The sequence below is a fragment of the Magallana gigas genome, chromosome 5 (assembly GCF_963853765.1).
Source record: "Magallana gigas chromosome 5, xbMagGiga1.1, whole genome shotgun sequence".
Taxonomy (NCBI): Eukaryota; Metazoa; Mollusca; class Bivalvia; order Ostreida; family Ostreidae; genus Magallana; species Magallana gigas.
Genome location: NC_088857.1, coordinates 21,658,725 through 21,674,983, shown reverse-complemented (window position 1 = coordinate 21,674,983; position 16,259 = coordinate 21,658,725). Strand labels below are relative to the sequence as shown.

Here is a 16,259-nt window from a genome sequence, read left to right as displayed (position 1 = left end):
AAAATCAAATATTCTTTACAATTCAATTACAACGGTATCATTGCTACTTTTTATTTGCACTAGGGCACAGGGAATTCTGGAGAAAACGTACCCAGGAGAAAACGTACCCAGGAGAAAACGTACCCAATTTAACAGGTACGTTTTCTCCAGGAGAAAACGTACCCGGGTACGTTTTCTCCAAGAGAAAACGTACCCTATGAAAATAATAAATAATGGTTTTCACAGACATTCTTAAATGAAACAAAATAAAATATACCATGAACATTTGTATCATTTGTTGCTATTGTTCTTAAATGCATACAATAATTTGTAACATACACATACACGAACATGGCCTGAGCATTTTAATTAGTCAACAATTAATCCACCATGAACGGAACCGTTAAATAATTAGTTTTTATTGCAATCTCATTTGGAGAACTAAATGATGAGTATCTGAAGAAGTCGATATCGCGTTTTTTAAAACATTTTTTTTTTAAATTATCTATAAAACAAAGTTGCTTAAATAAAACCAAGTCCAAGTCTTTTAAATATTTGTTTGATTCATATATATGGAAAGTACTACGAGATGTAACATTGAACAGTCAATTTGCTTTGAATATATTTCTATACATCTATGCATGAAATATGCATAAAAGTAGCATTTGAAAATTATTTAAAATATTAAAAACTATTAATTTGTATAATTATGATTTTCATAGGGTACGTTTTCTCTTGGAGAAAACGTACCCGTTAAATTGGGTACGTTTTCTCCTGGGTACGTTTTCTCTTGGGTACGTTTTCTCCTGATACCGGCACAGGGGCATCGTATCCGCTCCACTCTCTATGACAAATATATAAATAATACATTGAGAGAGAGAGAGAGAGAGAGAGAGAGAGAGAGAGAGAGAGAGAGAGAGAGAGATACGACGCCCCTGTGACTAGGGTATATTATTAAGTGAAAGTTATGCTAATTATTATAAATTAATCAGTTCTTCAATCCCTCTTTCTATTTGGAACTTTATATTTTGATCGGACTATTATAATCAAGGAAGGGGAGTATCCAAAGGAATTGATTTGTTTATAAGAAATTAAAAACATACATGTAAGATTAGTAAAAAGCCCTATTCCTTCGGCTATATATGCATTTTGCTTCTGGCAAAAAAATTAAAGGGATCCGATTTTCTTCAGTCTTAGAAAAAAAAATAACACAGGTGCTTGAGAACAAGACCCCCCCCCCCTCTGAATTTAGATCCCTGGGGTAGTTGACACTGTTTTGGTAGAAATTCCTTTAAAGTCATGTACACAACTTGATCCAATTTATTTAAAACAACCCCAACCTGCATATAAAAGATCTTTTTTTCATTTCCATATGCAATGGTGGTGGTTGGGGGGGGGGGGGTACATTAATCGTTTATTTTCCGTTAAATTATAGATATTTAAAATGGAACATGTTGTGTACATGACTTTAATTAAAAGAATTTCTATCCAAAAAAAGTCAACTTCACCAAAGGTTCAGACCGGGGGGGGGGGGGGGGGGGGGGGGTGGGGGGGGGGATTGTCGTCATGCACCTGTGGAAAATATTTGTGTGAAAAAGCCGAATGTTCACACTCCGGTAAAATGTTACTCTAGATTCCTGCCTGCTACCCCCACATATAGCATTCATTATTTTTCCCACATATTTCTTATTGCCATTAGATGAAAATCGATATCGTCGGACATAAAGGACAAACCTACCTTAATATTTTAAGATTATATCAACGAAACGGACAATCGTTTGCAACGAATTTCATGCGTTTGTCACATTTTAAAAGTCGTAGGATAAAACTCAATTTAAATATGTTTTACTACTTCTCTTACTTAACATTACACTAATTTTTAAGGACACAATGCATGTACATATATATGTACATGTATCGGGTCTCGCCCCTTAAATTGAAATATTTTACATTAAAAATTACTTATATTAATATTATTACAGTTAATGTGTAACTACTCTGAGTACATTTTAAAAAATAAAACCTAAACTGAAGTCAGTTTCATGCTCACTCCAACATTACGTACAATGTAGTTCAAATGAAAAATATCACAATAAAAATCTATAACAAACTCACTACATTCATGCATGACTATGCAGTTCTTTTAACGAGGCGGACCTTTTCTTGAACTATAATGTTGGGTCCTACCTCAAAAATGAAAGGTCATCGGGTCAAAATACTGTGAATTTTTTGCAAACAGTATTTCAATGGGGTGGACCTTTTCTAAATGAGCCATAATATTACATCTTGGTCCTATCCCTAAATTAAAAGAACATCGGGGTCAATCAAAGCAAGTATCAATATGAATGTTAATTTTCTGCATTGGGTATTTCAACAAGTGGACCTTTTCTGTGCCATAATATTAGGTCCTAGCCCTACCTTTTCTGTGCCATAATATTAGGTTCTAGCCCTAAATTAAAAGATTATAGGGATAAATCAAAACAAGTATTTATACGAATATTTAGAGTTATTAATCTATACCAATGCAAGATTGCTACTCTAGACACTATCCATTCGATAAGGACGTCAATATTTTACTCCATGGAGATACAAATTTTTTCTTAAATCAACAAGGATTTTTTTTAGGCAGTTTACAAATATATTTCTGCAATAAAGCGCTTTGTGATATAGAATTTAAACATTATCGATGGAAACGGATTTACTTATAATAAGACTAGTGTTTACTTGTTTCCAAATCCTTGCTTAATTACATGTATGCATCATTATATACATATAAAAGTATTGTACGTTTGATTAAAGAAAGAGGGAATAGGTCTTTTAGAATAATGAGGTGATCGAATACTGTCGGAAATAAACACTTACACTTTTTAAACTATATTGCATGCGCATGAGAGAGAGAGAGAGAGAGAGAGAGAGAGAGAGAGAGAGAGAGAGATTATTACAACATTATCACCTTTATTACGTTTTTAAACAATTTACCTGTAGTCAATTTAAACATGCTTTTTAATTATAGGTACACGTATCATTTGATTAATTTCTTTTGTCTTTTCTCGCTCTTATATTTACTGTACCACAGTACGTACATGTATACACTATATTGTCAACGTATATCCCCTGTTACGGTAATCCACATATGCGACCTTTTATTAGTTATCTTAAACTTGTGATAAATCTACCTAGAGACGTATAAGTTATTAGTATATTATCATAAGTTTCTGATCTACTGAAAATTAAACAAAGCAAAAGCTAAATTGACAATCTTAGTTGCGTAGAGCACTACAGCGGAGACATTTTTTTCTCTCTCAGTTAAGGGGTGTATTCTGATACAGGTGTGAATGCCTGCAAGGCTTCTTTTACCCGTGTTTACCTGTCATGAAACCCTCTGCTAATACGTATACACCGGAAGAGATTTAAAAACAAAGGGACTAAATGGTGTGTACAAATTATCGTCAAAATACTCTTGGTTTTCTTTTTTTCAGATTCTTAAACAATTGGTCAAAATCTAATCCGCAATGAATATTTGATAATCCACAAAGTAATATGCAAATGGCCGACTGGATTATGTAAACAATAACATATTTAGAATACAAGTACACGAGCAAAAAGAACAATTTCTTTAAGAGAAATTTTAACAAGTGACTACGGGTGGGACCTTTTCTTATAGGGGAAAGCCGGTGTAACGAAGAATATTGACCCGGGTTGAAAATTGACCCGGGGGTCATTTTTCAACGTTGAATATTGACCCGGGGGGTCATTTTTCAACGTTGAAAATTGAGACCAAAATCGTGAAATTTATACCCGGGGTCATTTTTCAACGGTATGAGAAAGATTTTTTCTAAACTCTGATGACATCGACACGTTGAAAATTGATCCTGTTGAGAATTGACCCCAACCTCAGAGTTTTTATCTGAACTGGAACTTACTCTATACGGTTTAAATGTACCATCATGCACATATTTGAAAGTTTTAGTTTTAAAATGTTCATACTGTCCGATACATATGCGGACGGGCTAATTTCTTTAAGGTTGATAGGTCCAATTAATTATTTAATTTTGAGACTGAAAATATGATATCCATTTATTATTACTATACTATGTAAATAAAACTAAGAAGATGACCGTTTGCTTCGGAATGGAACAGGCGAGTAGGGCTAGAATACTTTTTGACATAGATGACATGGTTTTTATTCCCTCATGTGACAGAATTTTAAGTTTCAACTTGTCATAATCTCTGATAAATATATCTAACAAATGTATTGCCCGTCATTGTCACTTTTAAGGCAATTCAACAGAGCTCTATTCGACAAGCACCTGGCGTTGTATTTTCTAATAATTGAAAATATAACCTCTATAATGTTTTATTGAGTAAAGGGTATATATATTTTTATCACATGTTTATCCCAATATACGGTGGATATCACTCATGGGATAAATTTTTGATATTCCACTGTGTGTTCTTACGCCACGTGACGTCATAGTTAATCATTACGTAGGTTTAGACGGTTGATTGACGTAGAATGAAAAAGTAAATAAATAATTCAGTTGAGGGGTGTTGAGATATAAATTTTAAACATTTAATGTTGTTTCAGTTATTTGTCATGAATTCATAAAAAAATGTTCGAAAATGAATGTATGTTTGTTATACTTTAAGGAACTTTTTTTCCATGCGTAACGTTGTTGACGTGTTGTAAATAATGTGTTGTGCGGCTCACAATCACAATTTTTACAGAAAAAGTTGGGATTAACAAAATACTTCGTAAAACATGTGATAAAAAGAATCTCTCATGATTTGCGATGGTATATGATTTTTATCCAACTCGCCAAGGCTCGGGGATAGAAAACACACAACTCGTTGGATAAAAATCATATACCATCGCAAATCATGAGAGATCCTATATATATCAAGACAAAAGGATATAATGTCAGATACCTATGCTTAATTTGAAGAAGTCAGCATCTCTGACAAAAAAATAAATGATTGATTGTCATATTTTTACCTTTTTTATGTATACTGTATTATACATATATACTAAACAATATTTTTTCAAAAACTTGTCGGATTAACTTTATTGAAGCACCATCCAATTTTCTGCATATGCAGTCATAGTTCTTTTTAAAAAATGCAATTCATTTCTATCATTTTGAGTTTTCAATTCCATTAATTACCAGTAAATTAGAAACACAGGCAACTGACGTAATATATTTCCTCAAAATTAAAAACATATATATAGCATACAGCAAAAATGTTATCAATTTTTTTTTAAAAAGTAGGTTTGCATCTAAATATTCAGTCGGAGGATTGTTGATCTAATTATATTAATGGTATACATGAAAAGGCATGCAAAAAGTTGAATATATTAAGATTACTCAAGCATACAATTGATATATAAACACTTGTTAAAATTAAGCTTTTATCAGACCTAGACTGGAATATGGTGATGTTGTGAAAATCCGAATTGCTTAAACATGTACAAATTGAAGCAACCAGGACAGTGACAGGGATCAGAGTTAATTCTTCTAAAATTATTTTATATTGTGAGCATAAATTGGAAACCTTACAATCTCGAAGGGATAAACATAAACAAATTATATTCTCCAAGATTATAAATGGTTTAGCACCACAAGATATGTTAGATTGAATTCAATCATATTTTCTAGCTGAACATACATATAATCTTAGGTCGAATGAGCTTTTTTACTATCTACCACTATATACTTATTACAATAGCTTTGCTCCGTCTACATGTGAATTAAGGAATAATCTTCATGCAGGAAAGAAAATTTCATCAACTTTATCTTTCTTTAAGTCAAAACTCAAAAAACAAAATATACCTAAAGCTTACACAAATTTCAGTTAAGGCAATAGGAAATATTATTTTACGTCAATTACGGAATAAAGCTAGTAAAGCTTACTTTAAGGATTTTTAAACTGATGGGGGTCGATGTTTATAGTGTAGGTCTGAATCTGAAGGAAATGTGATTTTTTCCCCCTGGATATCCAAGATATACTCAACAAAGAGAAGAACTTTTTAAACAACTTATTGACATTAGTGTTCCTTTTTATATGAACTATATACTTTATGGTAGTTCTGATTTTTCATATAGATAAAATTGTAAAATTGTTTCCCATGTCTATGTTTATATTAGAGCTCCAAAGCGTTTTTGATTCTCTTAGGTTACACGGTTTAAACCTATTTAAGTATTATACATGTATATTTACTTAATATATAGTCCCCTTTTATTAACTGTTCTTTTCAAATGGGCTGGATCATGAAAATGTCATTCTTATGTTTGTATCCCTGCAAGTATAAATGAAGGTGATAGGTTTGTTAATGTAGGTGTAAGTCAACATGTCTACCGACAATATGTCATACAATCATATATGATAAATATTCAGATAATTATTTAATATACAAGTACCCCCTGTCTTATATGCACATAATATCAATTATATTCTGTAAACTTGTAATACTATATTCTTATGACTATAGATAATTTCTTTTTGACTTTATATGTTTGAAAGAGTTTACATAGGCTATGACTCTTATCCAATCCATTCAATAATTTGAACATTCAGTTCAATAAAACACGTTTAAATTGAATTAATAATGTAGGTGGCTGTGATAGGAAGGTCAACCATCTACTCCAACGCTGTTGTATGATCTACTACTACATATTTCTATTCAAAAAAATGCAATTTACCTATTTATTGACGAAAACAATTACTGTTAGTATTTATGATAAATTTTTGTAATCAAAGCAATTTAGAAACTATTAAAGCAAAATTATTTTATTGTCATCCTGTACAAAAATTGGGTTGTTAACTTGCTACAGATTCCATGCCTAAAAAAAAATCAGCGATTTGATGATATTTAGTTACCCTAATAACTACGTAACAAATAAAATTTTTAAAAAATGGCTTTCAAGATATAGTTACTGCAGCATTGTTCATGAAAGAGTACATGTTAGCATATCTTCATTTTGTACACTGTTATTGGCTGGATAGGTGTGAATACAAAATTCAGATAATCACAGTTTTTACAAACTGAGTGGGTGCGAGCACAAAAATCTCAATATGACATACTCTAAATTTTGTATTTGCACACACCCAGAAAATCTACAATGAACAATATCAAAGTTTCAATTTACTGAGTGAACGTAAAACCAAAATTAAACAATATGATGTATTGTAATTTATAAAGTATTTACATTTGTACACTTCTCCAGCGAATTCAAAAAATGGAGTTTAACTACATTGAATATTTTAACGTGTAATTATGTATATGTCAAGGGGTAGCTGATATATAATATTCTGGGCTACATTTGGGAACAATTAGGAAACTCCAAGGCCTTTTGTGGAAATGAGCTGAATATTTATTGTTGTATTTGTATATCGAATAAATGGTTTCCTCAAGTACAGCTAGGTGATCTATAATCATATACAATTATAATATTACTAAAACACTCTCATTCTCTACATTCACTCATTGAATTTATCTTTAGTTAAATAATATCTAAATTACACATATTTAATTAAAATAACTCACCAAGTATAACAGCAATATGAACTAAGATAATAGTCGGGTTGACAAGCTATGAAGTTTCATAATTTAACCGTCTGTCTTTGGTGGCGTCGTGATATTAAATCAAAGTTCGTGCTAAAAATTCGATAATGCAAACGGACATGCGTACTCACTCACTTAAACCCGAAAAACCAGTCTAACACACCCATTCATTCACACCCCCCCCCCCCCCCCCCCCCGTTGCAACATATAAATATAAAGAATAAATATGTATAAACTGATAATTTTTAATTAAATAAACTCAAGTTATAATATTGATTCGTTATTTTGTGCTTCATTGCTGTTGAATTTTGAACCGGTTTCATGATCAAAATTCCACGATGCGGGTCAATTTTCAACGGATTAGGGTCTTTAATCAACACCTTTCGTCTCATTATTCAACGTGGAAAAATGACCCCCGGGTCAATTTTCAACCCGGGTCGAAATTCTTCGTTACACCGGACCTTAAATGTTAACATTAAAGGTCCGGCCGGACCATTTTACGGGTCGGACCTTAAATTATACGACACCGGTAACGGCCCGTGGTAAACAACACGACAAAACCGGCAACCATCCATTGTCGTCACCAACAAGTGAACGTCTTTCCTAAAATTCAAATCTATTTAGCCAATTAGGTAATAACACCAAACAATATCACCCCTACCCCCCACCTTCCCCAGAAGAGAGGAAAAAATCCTAAAACCTCTCCACCCCATCGAGCAATAACAATACTGACCTTCTGGTATAACATGTCTGATCTCAAAAGGACAATATCCCTCCAACAGCAAAACATCTGATGAAGAATGTCCTAAATCGTTTACTAGCTTGCGTACGTGTTTCATGAAGATTTTTTGTGAGGACAGGGAGGGGGGGGGGGGTCAGTACTGTCCAAATGTTTTTATGAGTATTTCTTTCTTTTTTTTGTAAGAGTCAGCTCTGTCTATTGGTTGTGCTGTATATGTTCCTACCTACTGTTCTATAGTACAAAAACATGATTTATTAGTTAGAGCTTGCATTCATAACATAATGAAAATTATGATCTCACAAAACTTTCACAAAACATGGATATCCTTAATTTTATGTCTTTTCTAAGATAATTATAGCGTTAAACTAATTTTTCAGTTTTTTTTTTGTATATGTAAATGCATTTCATAGCAATGTTGTACATGTATGTATAAAAATCATGACGTTTTTTAAATATGTGTATACAATTATATAGAATGTACTCCATTGAATGTTTGGCTCGCGTAAATACAGTCTACTCTTTCCGTAGTCCTTGGGAGCTATAAAAAATCATCCATTTTACATTGCCTTAGTTAATGTGTTAATTTCCGAAATCATTAAATAAACCCACCTTTTTTTTAACAGAACTAATAGATGGTAGCCCGCGCAAATGCGGAAAATTACACTTTACAAATTGATAGGCTAGATATGTTAAACAAGATCATTTTACATAATTTTTGTAAATTCTGTGTTTGAATTGAAAGAATTTGAACCAACTGAATTAAAATAAGAGGTCCGCGGGCCACATCGCTCACAGATGCAACATGGCCATAATAGAACCAGATTTATGGAGTCGTATACGAGATATCTGGACAATATAGTAGAATAGATCCTGTATATATAAACCTACAACAAAGTTTGAGCCTCTGGCGGCGCCAAAAAAAATTTCATAAGCTGAGAATTAACAATATATCAAGATGCTCGGGTATAAGTAATGCCAAGTATTATAACATTAGAGTTTTTAACATAATCTAAAAAAAATTCCTATGTAAAAATTGGACCCCCCTTTCAATGTGGTCCCACCCTACCCCGAAGATCACAACATTGCCCCACTCTACCCTTGGGTATCATTACTAGTATTTGAGCTACCTTAATTGAAACTACCTTTAGTTAATTAAGGATGCTTCCAGACAAGTGACATAATTTCATAAAGTTCATCAAAGCATAAATCATGTTAAAATTTTATTTTTTAAAGATGATCTACAGGAAATATGAATAATTTTTCGTACAGCATATAAAAGTTCATATACCATGGATGATCTTGGATGGGTAACGACGGGTCTCTAGGATTGGAGGTAGTTCTTATCCAGCCACATGATGTTCTCTGGCTCGTCTATGTAGAACCCAAACTTCTGGTAGAGTGGGACAAACTTGTCTTTACAGTGTAATGAAACCCGAAAGCAGCCAACTTTTTTACACAGAATGGTCGTCACATCCATCAAACTATTAAAAGTAACAGTGGGGTATTAAATTTACGTGATAATACATGATTATAGTATTTCGCTGAGAGAGAGAGAGAGAGAGAGAGAGAGAGAGAGAGAGTAGGGGGTAGACTTAACAGTTTTCCTAGCTGCTGTCCTCTGTATCTTTCTAAAACTGCGATGTCTTCTAAACGGCCTCTCTTTCATGTATTAAAAAAGAATACATTCATAATATTTTTATCATGGAAAAAAAGATTTCATCTAAACATAAATTAACTTTACAACTAGAGCTTCTTGGGATACAATTTAGGAATGGCATTCCACGTAGTTTTTTTTCTTATTCGTTCTGCCATCGTCAGAAACCCACCGGCAGACACAGTGCCATTATCTTAAAATATCGGTAATTTGAATACTTTAACTATTCGTGAATATAGACAACCTTCACACTGGGTTGTAGAAACTTCAGCTCCACGTGTAATACAGCATTACCCACGATTTTCTTTGTGGAGGTGTCCTCAATAACAGTTATGATGTAGGATCCGCCACTGGCCTTCATTCTGTCGAATCTATCTTTCAAATTGAATTTTGAAATTTTATTTTAAAATACATCGCGTTGATTGGCATATAAAGAAATGATAAGGACGTACATTTACTTTCAAAAGTATATTGTATAACAATAAAATTAAGGGGATGACAAAAAGTTGTATTTTTGTACTATTTACTCTAGTAGTCAATTCATACTAGTAACATATTCCATCTCTAATAGATTGTAACTTTTTTACTAGAATCCTGGTATGATTTTAAAGGGTTTAGATTGATAGAGATTTACATTTGGAATTTTGTTAAATAGTAACAAATGTATCACTGTTTGGAGTTAATTTTACGTCTATGGAGAAATAAAAAGGTCCTTTTTTTTAAAAAAGAAGCCAAAAAAATTCACAATTGTCGTAAATATTTCGAGAAAATGATATTTTCCTAATTCAAATGAAGGATAGACAACTCTTTTAATAACAGGTCTTTTAACTGACTACATACAGTCTCTCGGATATTTGGTTTATGTCAGCCTCATAATAACTTTGAAAGACTTGTTCAATATACATGTAGTCTAAATCAATCAAAGTTTTACTTAAGCTATACATGACCAACACTATAGAGGTATATTGAATGATTTTCCTGTTGCCGCTTATACGTGATATAGTATCATTATCATCAACAAAATTATTTCTAAGTGTCATCATTTGGCACTTTTTTCATGTTAACATTGTAAATTAAACATAGTGATTTGAAAAACAAAGCTAGCGGTCATCAACTCATTGTCTCATAAACAAATTTTTAAGATTTGCTGTCAAACCTTCAAATTCTTTTTGGGTAATTCCTTGATCCCGAACATAGAGAGCCGAGAGCAGAAGGTCCATATATCCTGTGAATATATTTCATAGAACGTAGTAAGTTGTTAGATTTTGTGTTCATATCAATTTTACATCATCTAACTTATACAGTAAAATATGCTCAAACCAACCAATGATTAATTACAAGGACTAGTTAATTCATTCAAAGAGTACCTGTATTTTATTTACTACTACATGTATTACAACAAAATCCATAGAAATTGGTGTTAAACGAATATTTATGAAACGACAGTTTTTTTCGGATCTTTCCGACAGGACATCACAAATGCATTTACTTCACTAGGTAATAAAAGTCTTTGCAAGATGGGATTACCTACAAAAAAATTTGAAGTATTGGTCATACACATGTACAGACAGTAGAATGTATCATATGTTATGCAGTGGCGTCGGAAACAAATTGAAAGTGGGGGGGGGGGGGGGGGGGGCTAGACTAATCCTCAGAAATCTTGACAAAACCTAATTCCCAAAATCATGAAAATCCTAATCCGGTGGGGGGGGGGGGGGGGGGTATACTTATTTTAGGTTATAAAGTCATGTTTTTGAAGAAATGCATCAACTAACCAAATACTACGAGTATTATACAGTTATTGATCGAGCATGAGGGCAACATATAATTTGTCGGACCTCGATACAAATGAAGGCCGGGGGCAACATTTCTGTCTGGAGGTCCAACAAATCATATGTGTCCAGAATCCTAGGAGAAAAATGGTATGTTTTTTTATACCCGTCAATAAAAATGTGAGTATAATTTCAAGCAGCAACTATAGCCATTCATGTCACACGGCTCTTCGGATATTTCCGTTCCGCCGTCATCAGACAAATATTTTAAAATAAGCTGTAACGTAGCGGTCTAACAACTTGTTGGACCGTCAGAACGGTCAACATCAAATTTGATAGAGTAGGCAAATATTCATTTTGTTGGCCTTTTTGTTAGAGGTATATGTGGCGTATTTGGAGTAAAATTTTTGACATGAGTTTTAGTAAAAATATACATCATGCTTCTTATAATTAGACGTTTCACAAGTTCTAGGCCCGTAAAACATGTTCTTTCTTTAGTTATTTGTCTCTAAACTGTCTCTAAACTTTGCTACACGTGTTATGAATATTAATGTGTTCGGCCATTTGTAACGCCACTGCGCATGAGTGCGGGAAAACCTAGTATTGAAAACACGATGGAAGAACAGTTTGTTTACAAATTAGAATCACGTTTTTCATGTCTTAAATTAGATAATTCTTATATCACACGATACCTGAAGCATTATTATTTCGTTATTCATTAGTGTAGAACGATACAAATTGCTAATCATGTGTAATAGGCTATCCTTGTCAGTCTGTCTCTTTTTTTCTTTCTTGGCCAAACCTGTCAAACTTACCGGTATTACGGGTATACCTACATGTATCTTTCTCGTCGTCGCCATCGTTGTTGTAATAGACTGAGCGTGGTATCACGTGGCCGATTTAAGGCGGGGTTTATTCAAATGCTCTATTTATCGTGGACTCGAAAATAATTATAAAAATTATTTATTAATTTCTATATCTTTTTAACCCGATTGATATAAACTGCATAATTTATTTTGAAGATATATCTTTATATGACATATTTAAATAAATAAATCAATCAAATATTTCTTAGAATGAAAAAATACGCCACATATACCTTTAATAAAAACTACATTTTAAAGGGAATATTTATGAGGGTTTAACAAATACATGTACATATCTACCCTTATTATAGTCCGATCGCCGAAGTGGTCGCACCACTAGGTTTGGCCCTGGGTTTGGCAAGGATAATTGGGGGTCATATGTAGCTACATGTTCCTTCTCAAAGTCTATGGATCCCAGTAGATCGGGCGGGTAAATAAAATCATCGTCTTCCATCCCGAACGGCGCACCGTACAGGCGATGGGCGATCCACTAATCTGGAAAAGTGTGCGCATTCATATTGAATGTATTAATTTATTTATATGCTATTATTCATGAGACTATTAAGTGATTAGTGTAAATGATCAAATATTTTAAATGAACGGAAAGTGAGTTCTTGAAAGATATCCGCGAATCAGCCGCAAAGGCGATCGGCCTTTGTGATCTGAAGTAAAAACGTTAAACTATAAACACCGATAAAGTATATGAGCAGATGAACGCTTCGTTTGTGGAACACACAATATACCTGAAAAATTATATATTTGTAAAGTTGTTGTGTCAATATATGTTGCAGTTCCAACTGGGGATTAAACATTAAGAGCCGTGGTCAAGTGGATCACTGGATGTAAACAGAGGCATTCTCTTTACGGAGCTCAGTACCTGCATAAACTGATTGTTCTTGAACCCAAATTTATGCACAACATATTTTAAAACCAGTTCAGAATATAATGACGATTTGATATTTTAAATAATGGATCAGTTTTGCTGAAAACTATTCAGTGAATCTGAATACTGTATATAGAAGGCACCTTGTAATTCAATATTAAGCCGCTAATTTCCAGGCATACTTTTGTGAACAACTGTGAAACAATGGGAAATCGTCACCTGCTGATACTTCAACAAAGAACAGTGGCTAACAAGTTTAGTACCCACTGATATAGCGGAAAAAAATTGAAAATGATGATTCTGTGGTAAGTTTGTAAAACATTGCTTCTTATCAATTTATTAAAACGACGACACACTAATATACATACGTATTGTACTATTGTTCATACCACTTTAGTTGTATACTTATAGTCTTATATACATGTTTATTTGTAATTGTTTGTACATGGTACATGTATGTGCATATTTTCATAGGCGATGAAGAACACATTTTTTTTTTTTTTTTTTTTGGTTTTTAGTGGGTGCATATGCTCTCACATGAAAACGCATGTACGTATTTGGCATTGTTATCTCAAGATTTCGAGGTCAAGGTGAATGTACCGTATGACGAGAGAATAAGGTTTACTGTATATATACCACATCTACCTTGTCTGTTATCTACCTGTCAAATTAACTGTATATTCGCGAAGTTTGACTATAACCTGAAAATCACAGTCTTACTTGCGAATTTGCATTTTCATGATTTTCCTTTACAATTTTAAACCAAAAATTACAAAAAGAAATGCAATTCTTATTACATTGACCCCCCCCCCCCCGCCCCCATTTGACTTAAACAGTCGGAAAAAGCTCTGGCATTTATATATATACAGATGTGAGACATTTATATCCACATAAACTTCACCAAAGATTTCTTTCATAAACATGATAAAGGACTTCTGTTTCTTCGTATGACTTTACATTAGGCCTATTCATAATTTTTTTCATCAACCTCTGACTTTATCTTGCGAAATACGCCAAAAAAAACAGAAGGGACACGACTCTAGGACCGTAACGAATTAGGGCTTTCGACGTTACTTCTAAATTCGCGTGACTTTTGTTTTCCGGAAATGTCTACTAGTTCCGTTCTTGGTTTTATTTTTATCGACCAATGCTTGTTTCCTGCAACATATTTACATTATGTAAGTTCACACATCAGTCATTTGACGGCAAAATTTAGGATATTATACTCATCGGAAGATGATTCAGTGACAAACTTGTTTATTTGTCAAGGACCGATATAGATGTAACACATGTGAGTTGCGCATAGGAAGTAAACATTGTCAAATCTGGAAGAAATTTTATTATAATTTTGTGGCACTTCGTGTTAAATCAGACACCTGACCTGAGGTTTGCCGAAAACATTCCCATTATCCTGTTATTTTTAATGTGTTGTTCTGTAGATTATGATAATTTGTTGATGGCAATATATTTTAATTTATTTAAGGTTGTTACAGAAGAATTCCAGATTGTTATTTTTATTCAACATCTTGCCTAGACTTCATCCGTCTGCAAACTTTTTCTCCATGGGCGACGAGATGTCTAAAACAACTATGCCTACTCCACAAGATGCATTAAAAGGTAAGTCATAAACGATGCTGTTATAAACTCTTTCAAAACATTAAGACTTGCATTTGGCAATAATAGAGCATTGCCTAGTATATATCAGTATAATGCCTCATCTTTCAATCTATTTTTTCTCAGTTCTCCAAAAGTTACATGTACATAATCAAGTAAAATCTGATTTTTTCACCATGGCTATCTTTTGATACCTATTTTCCTTGTATAACATTGAATGTAAACATATTTAGTTTGAATATATTTGTTTGGTGTTTTCTTTACTTTTGATACTGTATAGATCACAGCAAACAAAATATGTTATGTTTAAAAGAATGACTTACTTCTATAGGAAAATAACTTATTGATTTGTATCACTAGTGATTTTATTTCTTATAAGATAATACTCAGTATATACTTCTTATTCATGTTTATGTATGTAATTATATTATTCACTCAGTATTAATATAATATCAAATTTTACTACCAGTTGCATAGTAGTAGACTAGTAGTTAATCAAAATTGTGTTACAGAAATGGGATTACCTGTTCCCTTATAATAAAAAAAATTAATAGTTGCTTTGAATACTTTCAAAGTTATTATTTATGCAAGGGGGAAAGCTCTTTACACCTAGTTTTACAGTAAGCTTAAAACCGTGTAATATTCCTGCGATGGTATAGTAAAAAAAATCAAAACCTGTGTGGTAACGCAATCTGCATGTGTAATACTCACATATTGTTTGACAGTATTTATGTGAAACTTTACATTCTTATCAAAGTCAGACAGCAAGACTGAATATTTTTTTTTTTCAATTATAGGCAGAGATGAAAAAATGATTGTATCAGACAAACACGCTGCAAACGGCCACAGAACTATCCCTCCATTCCCAGAAAACACAAAAATGGCTATGTTTGGTAAGTGAAGTTCAAGCTAAGGAATAAAAAATCACTGGCATCAAAGGGAAACCAAGCAATCAATTTTTCAACTAAAATAAAATCTACCGGTATATAAAACACTATTTCATAATTTGAAATTTTATTGTATTAAATTGTTCAAATTCAACATATCAACTTTATTGCTTCTTTAAAAATCCCATCTTTTATAAATCATTTTCCATTTTACTAAGGAATGGGTTGTTTTTGGGGCGCAGAGAGAAAGTTCTGGAAAACAGGTGGAGTTTACTCTACACAGGTATACATACCAATA

At 32.8% G+C, this 16,259-nt stretch overlaps 2 protein-coding genes across 10 annotated transcripts in view; one reads left to right on the top strand and one right to left on the bottom strand.

Annotated features, from left to right (window-relative positions):
- The window catches only part of LOC105332995 (peptide methionine sulfoxide reductase MsrA), a 52,871-nt gene that overhangs the window by 34,342 nt on the left and 2,270 nt on the right, over positions 1 to 16,259 (top strand). The window contains exons 1-4 of one of the 8 annotated variants that reach the window (XM_011435766.4): positions 13,622 to 13,765; positions 14,944 to 15,077; positions 15,872 to 15,967; positions 16,180 to 16,244. In XM_011435766.4, coding sequence (XP_011434068.3) covers positions 13,752 to 13,765; positions 14,944 to 15,077; positions 15,872 to 15,967; positions 16,180 to 16,244 — 309 coding nt within the window. In that variant the 5' untranslated portion in view covers positions 13,622 to 13,751. Of the gene's footprint in view, positions 1 to 13,621; positions 13,766 to 14,613; positions 14,847 to 14,943; positions 15,082 to 15,871; positions 15,968 to 16,179; positions 16,245 to 16,259 lie in introns of those variants that run through there. The other 7 variants (XM_066083880.1, XM_034477501.2, XM_066083881.1 and 4 more) reach the window with 7 other exon arrangements.
- On the bottom strand, positions 9,493 to 13,478 carry LOC105323880 (probable glucosamine 6-phosphate N-acetyltransferase). 2 transcript variants are annotated; one of them, XM_011422960.3, is made up of 6 exons: positions 13,321 to 13,478; positions 12,878 to 13,072; positions 11,096 to 11,164; positions 10,184 to 10,314; positions 9,883 to 9,944; positions 9,493 to 9,766 (listed from the first exon to the last, which is right to left on the bottom strand). In XM_011422960.3, exons 2-6 carry the CDS (start codon positions 13,029 to 13,031, stop codon positions 9,607 to 9,609), a joined length of 576 nt encoding a protein of 191 aa, XP_011421262.2. In that variant the 5' UTR covers positions 13,032 to 13,072; positions 13,321 to 13,478; the 3' UTR covers positions 9,493 to 9,606. The 2 variants fall into 2 exon arrangements, with proteins under 2 accessions (XP_011421262.2, XP_065939957.1); XM_066083885.1 differs by lacking the exon at positions 9,883 to 9,944.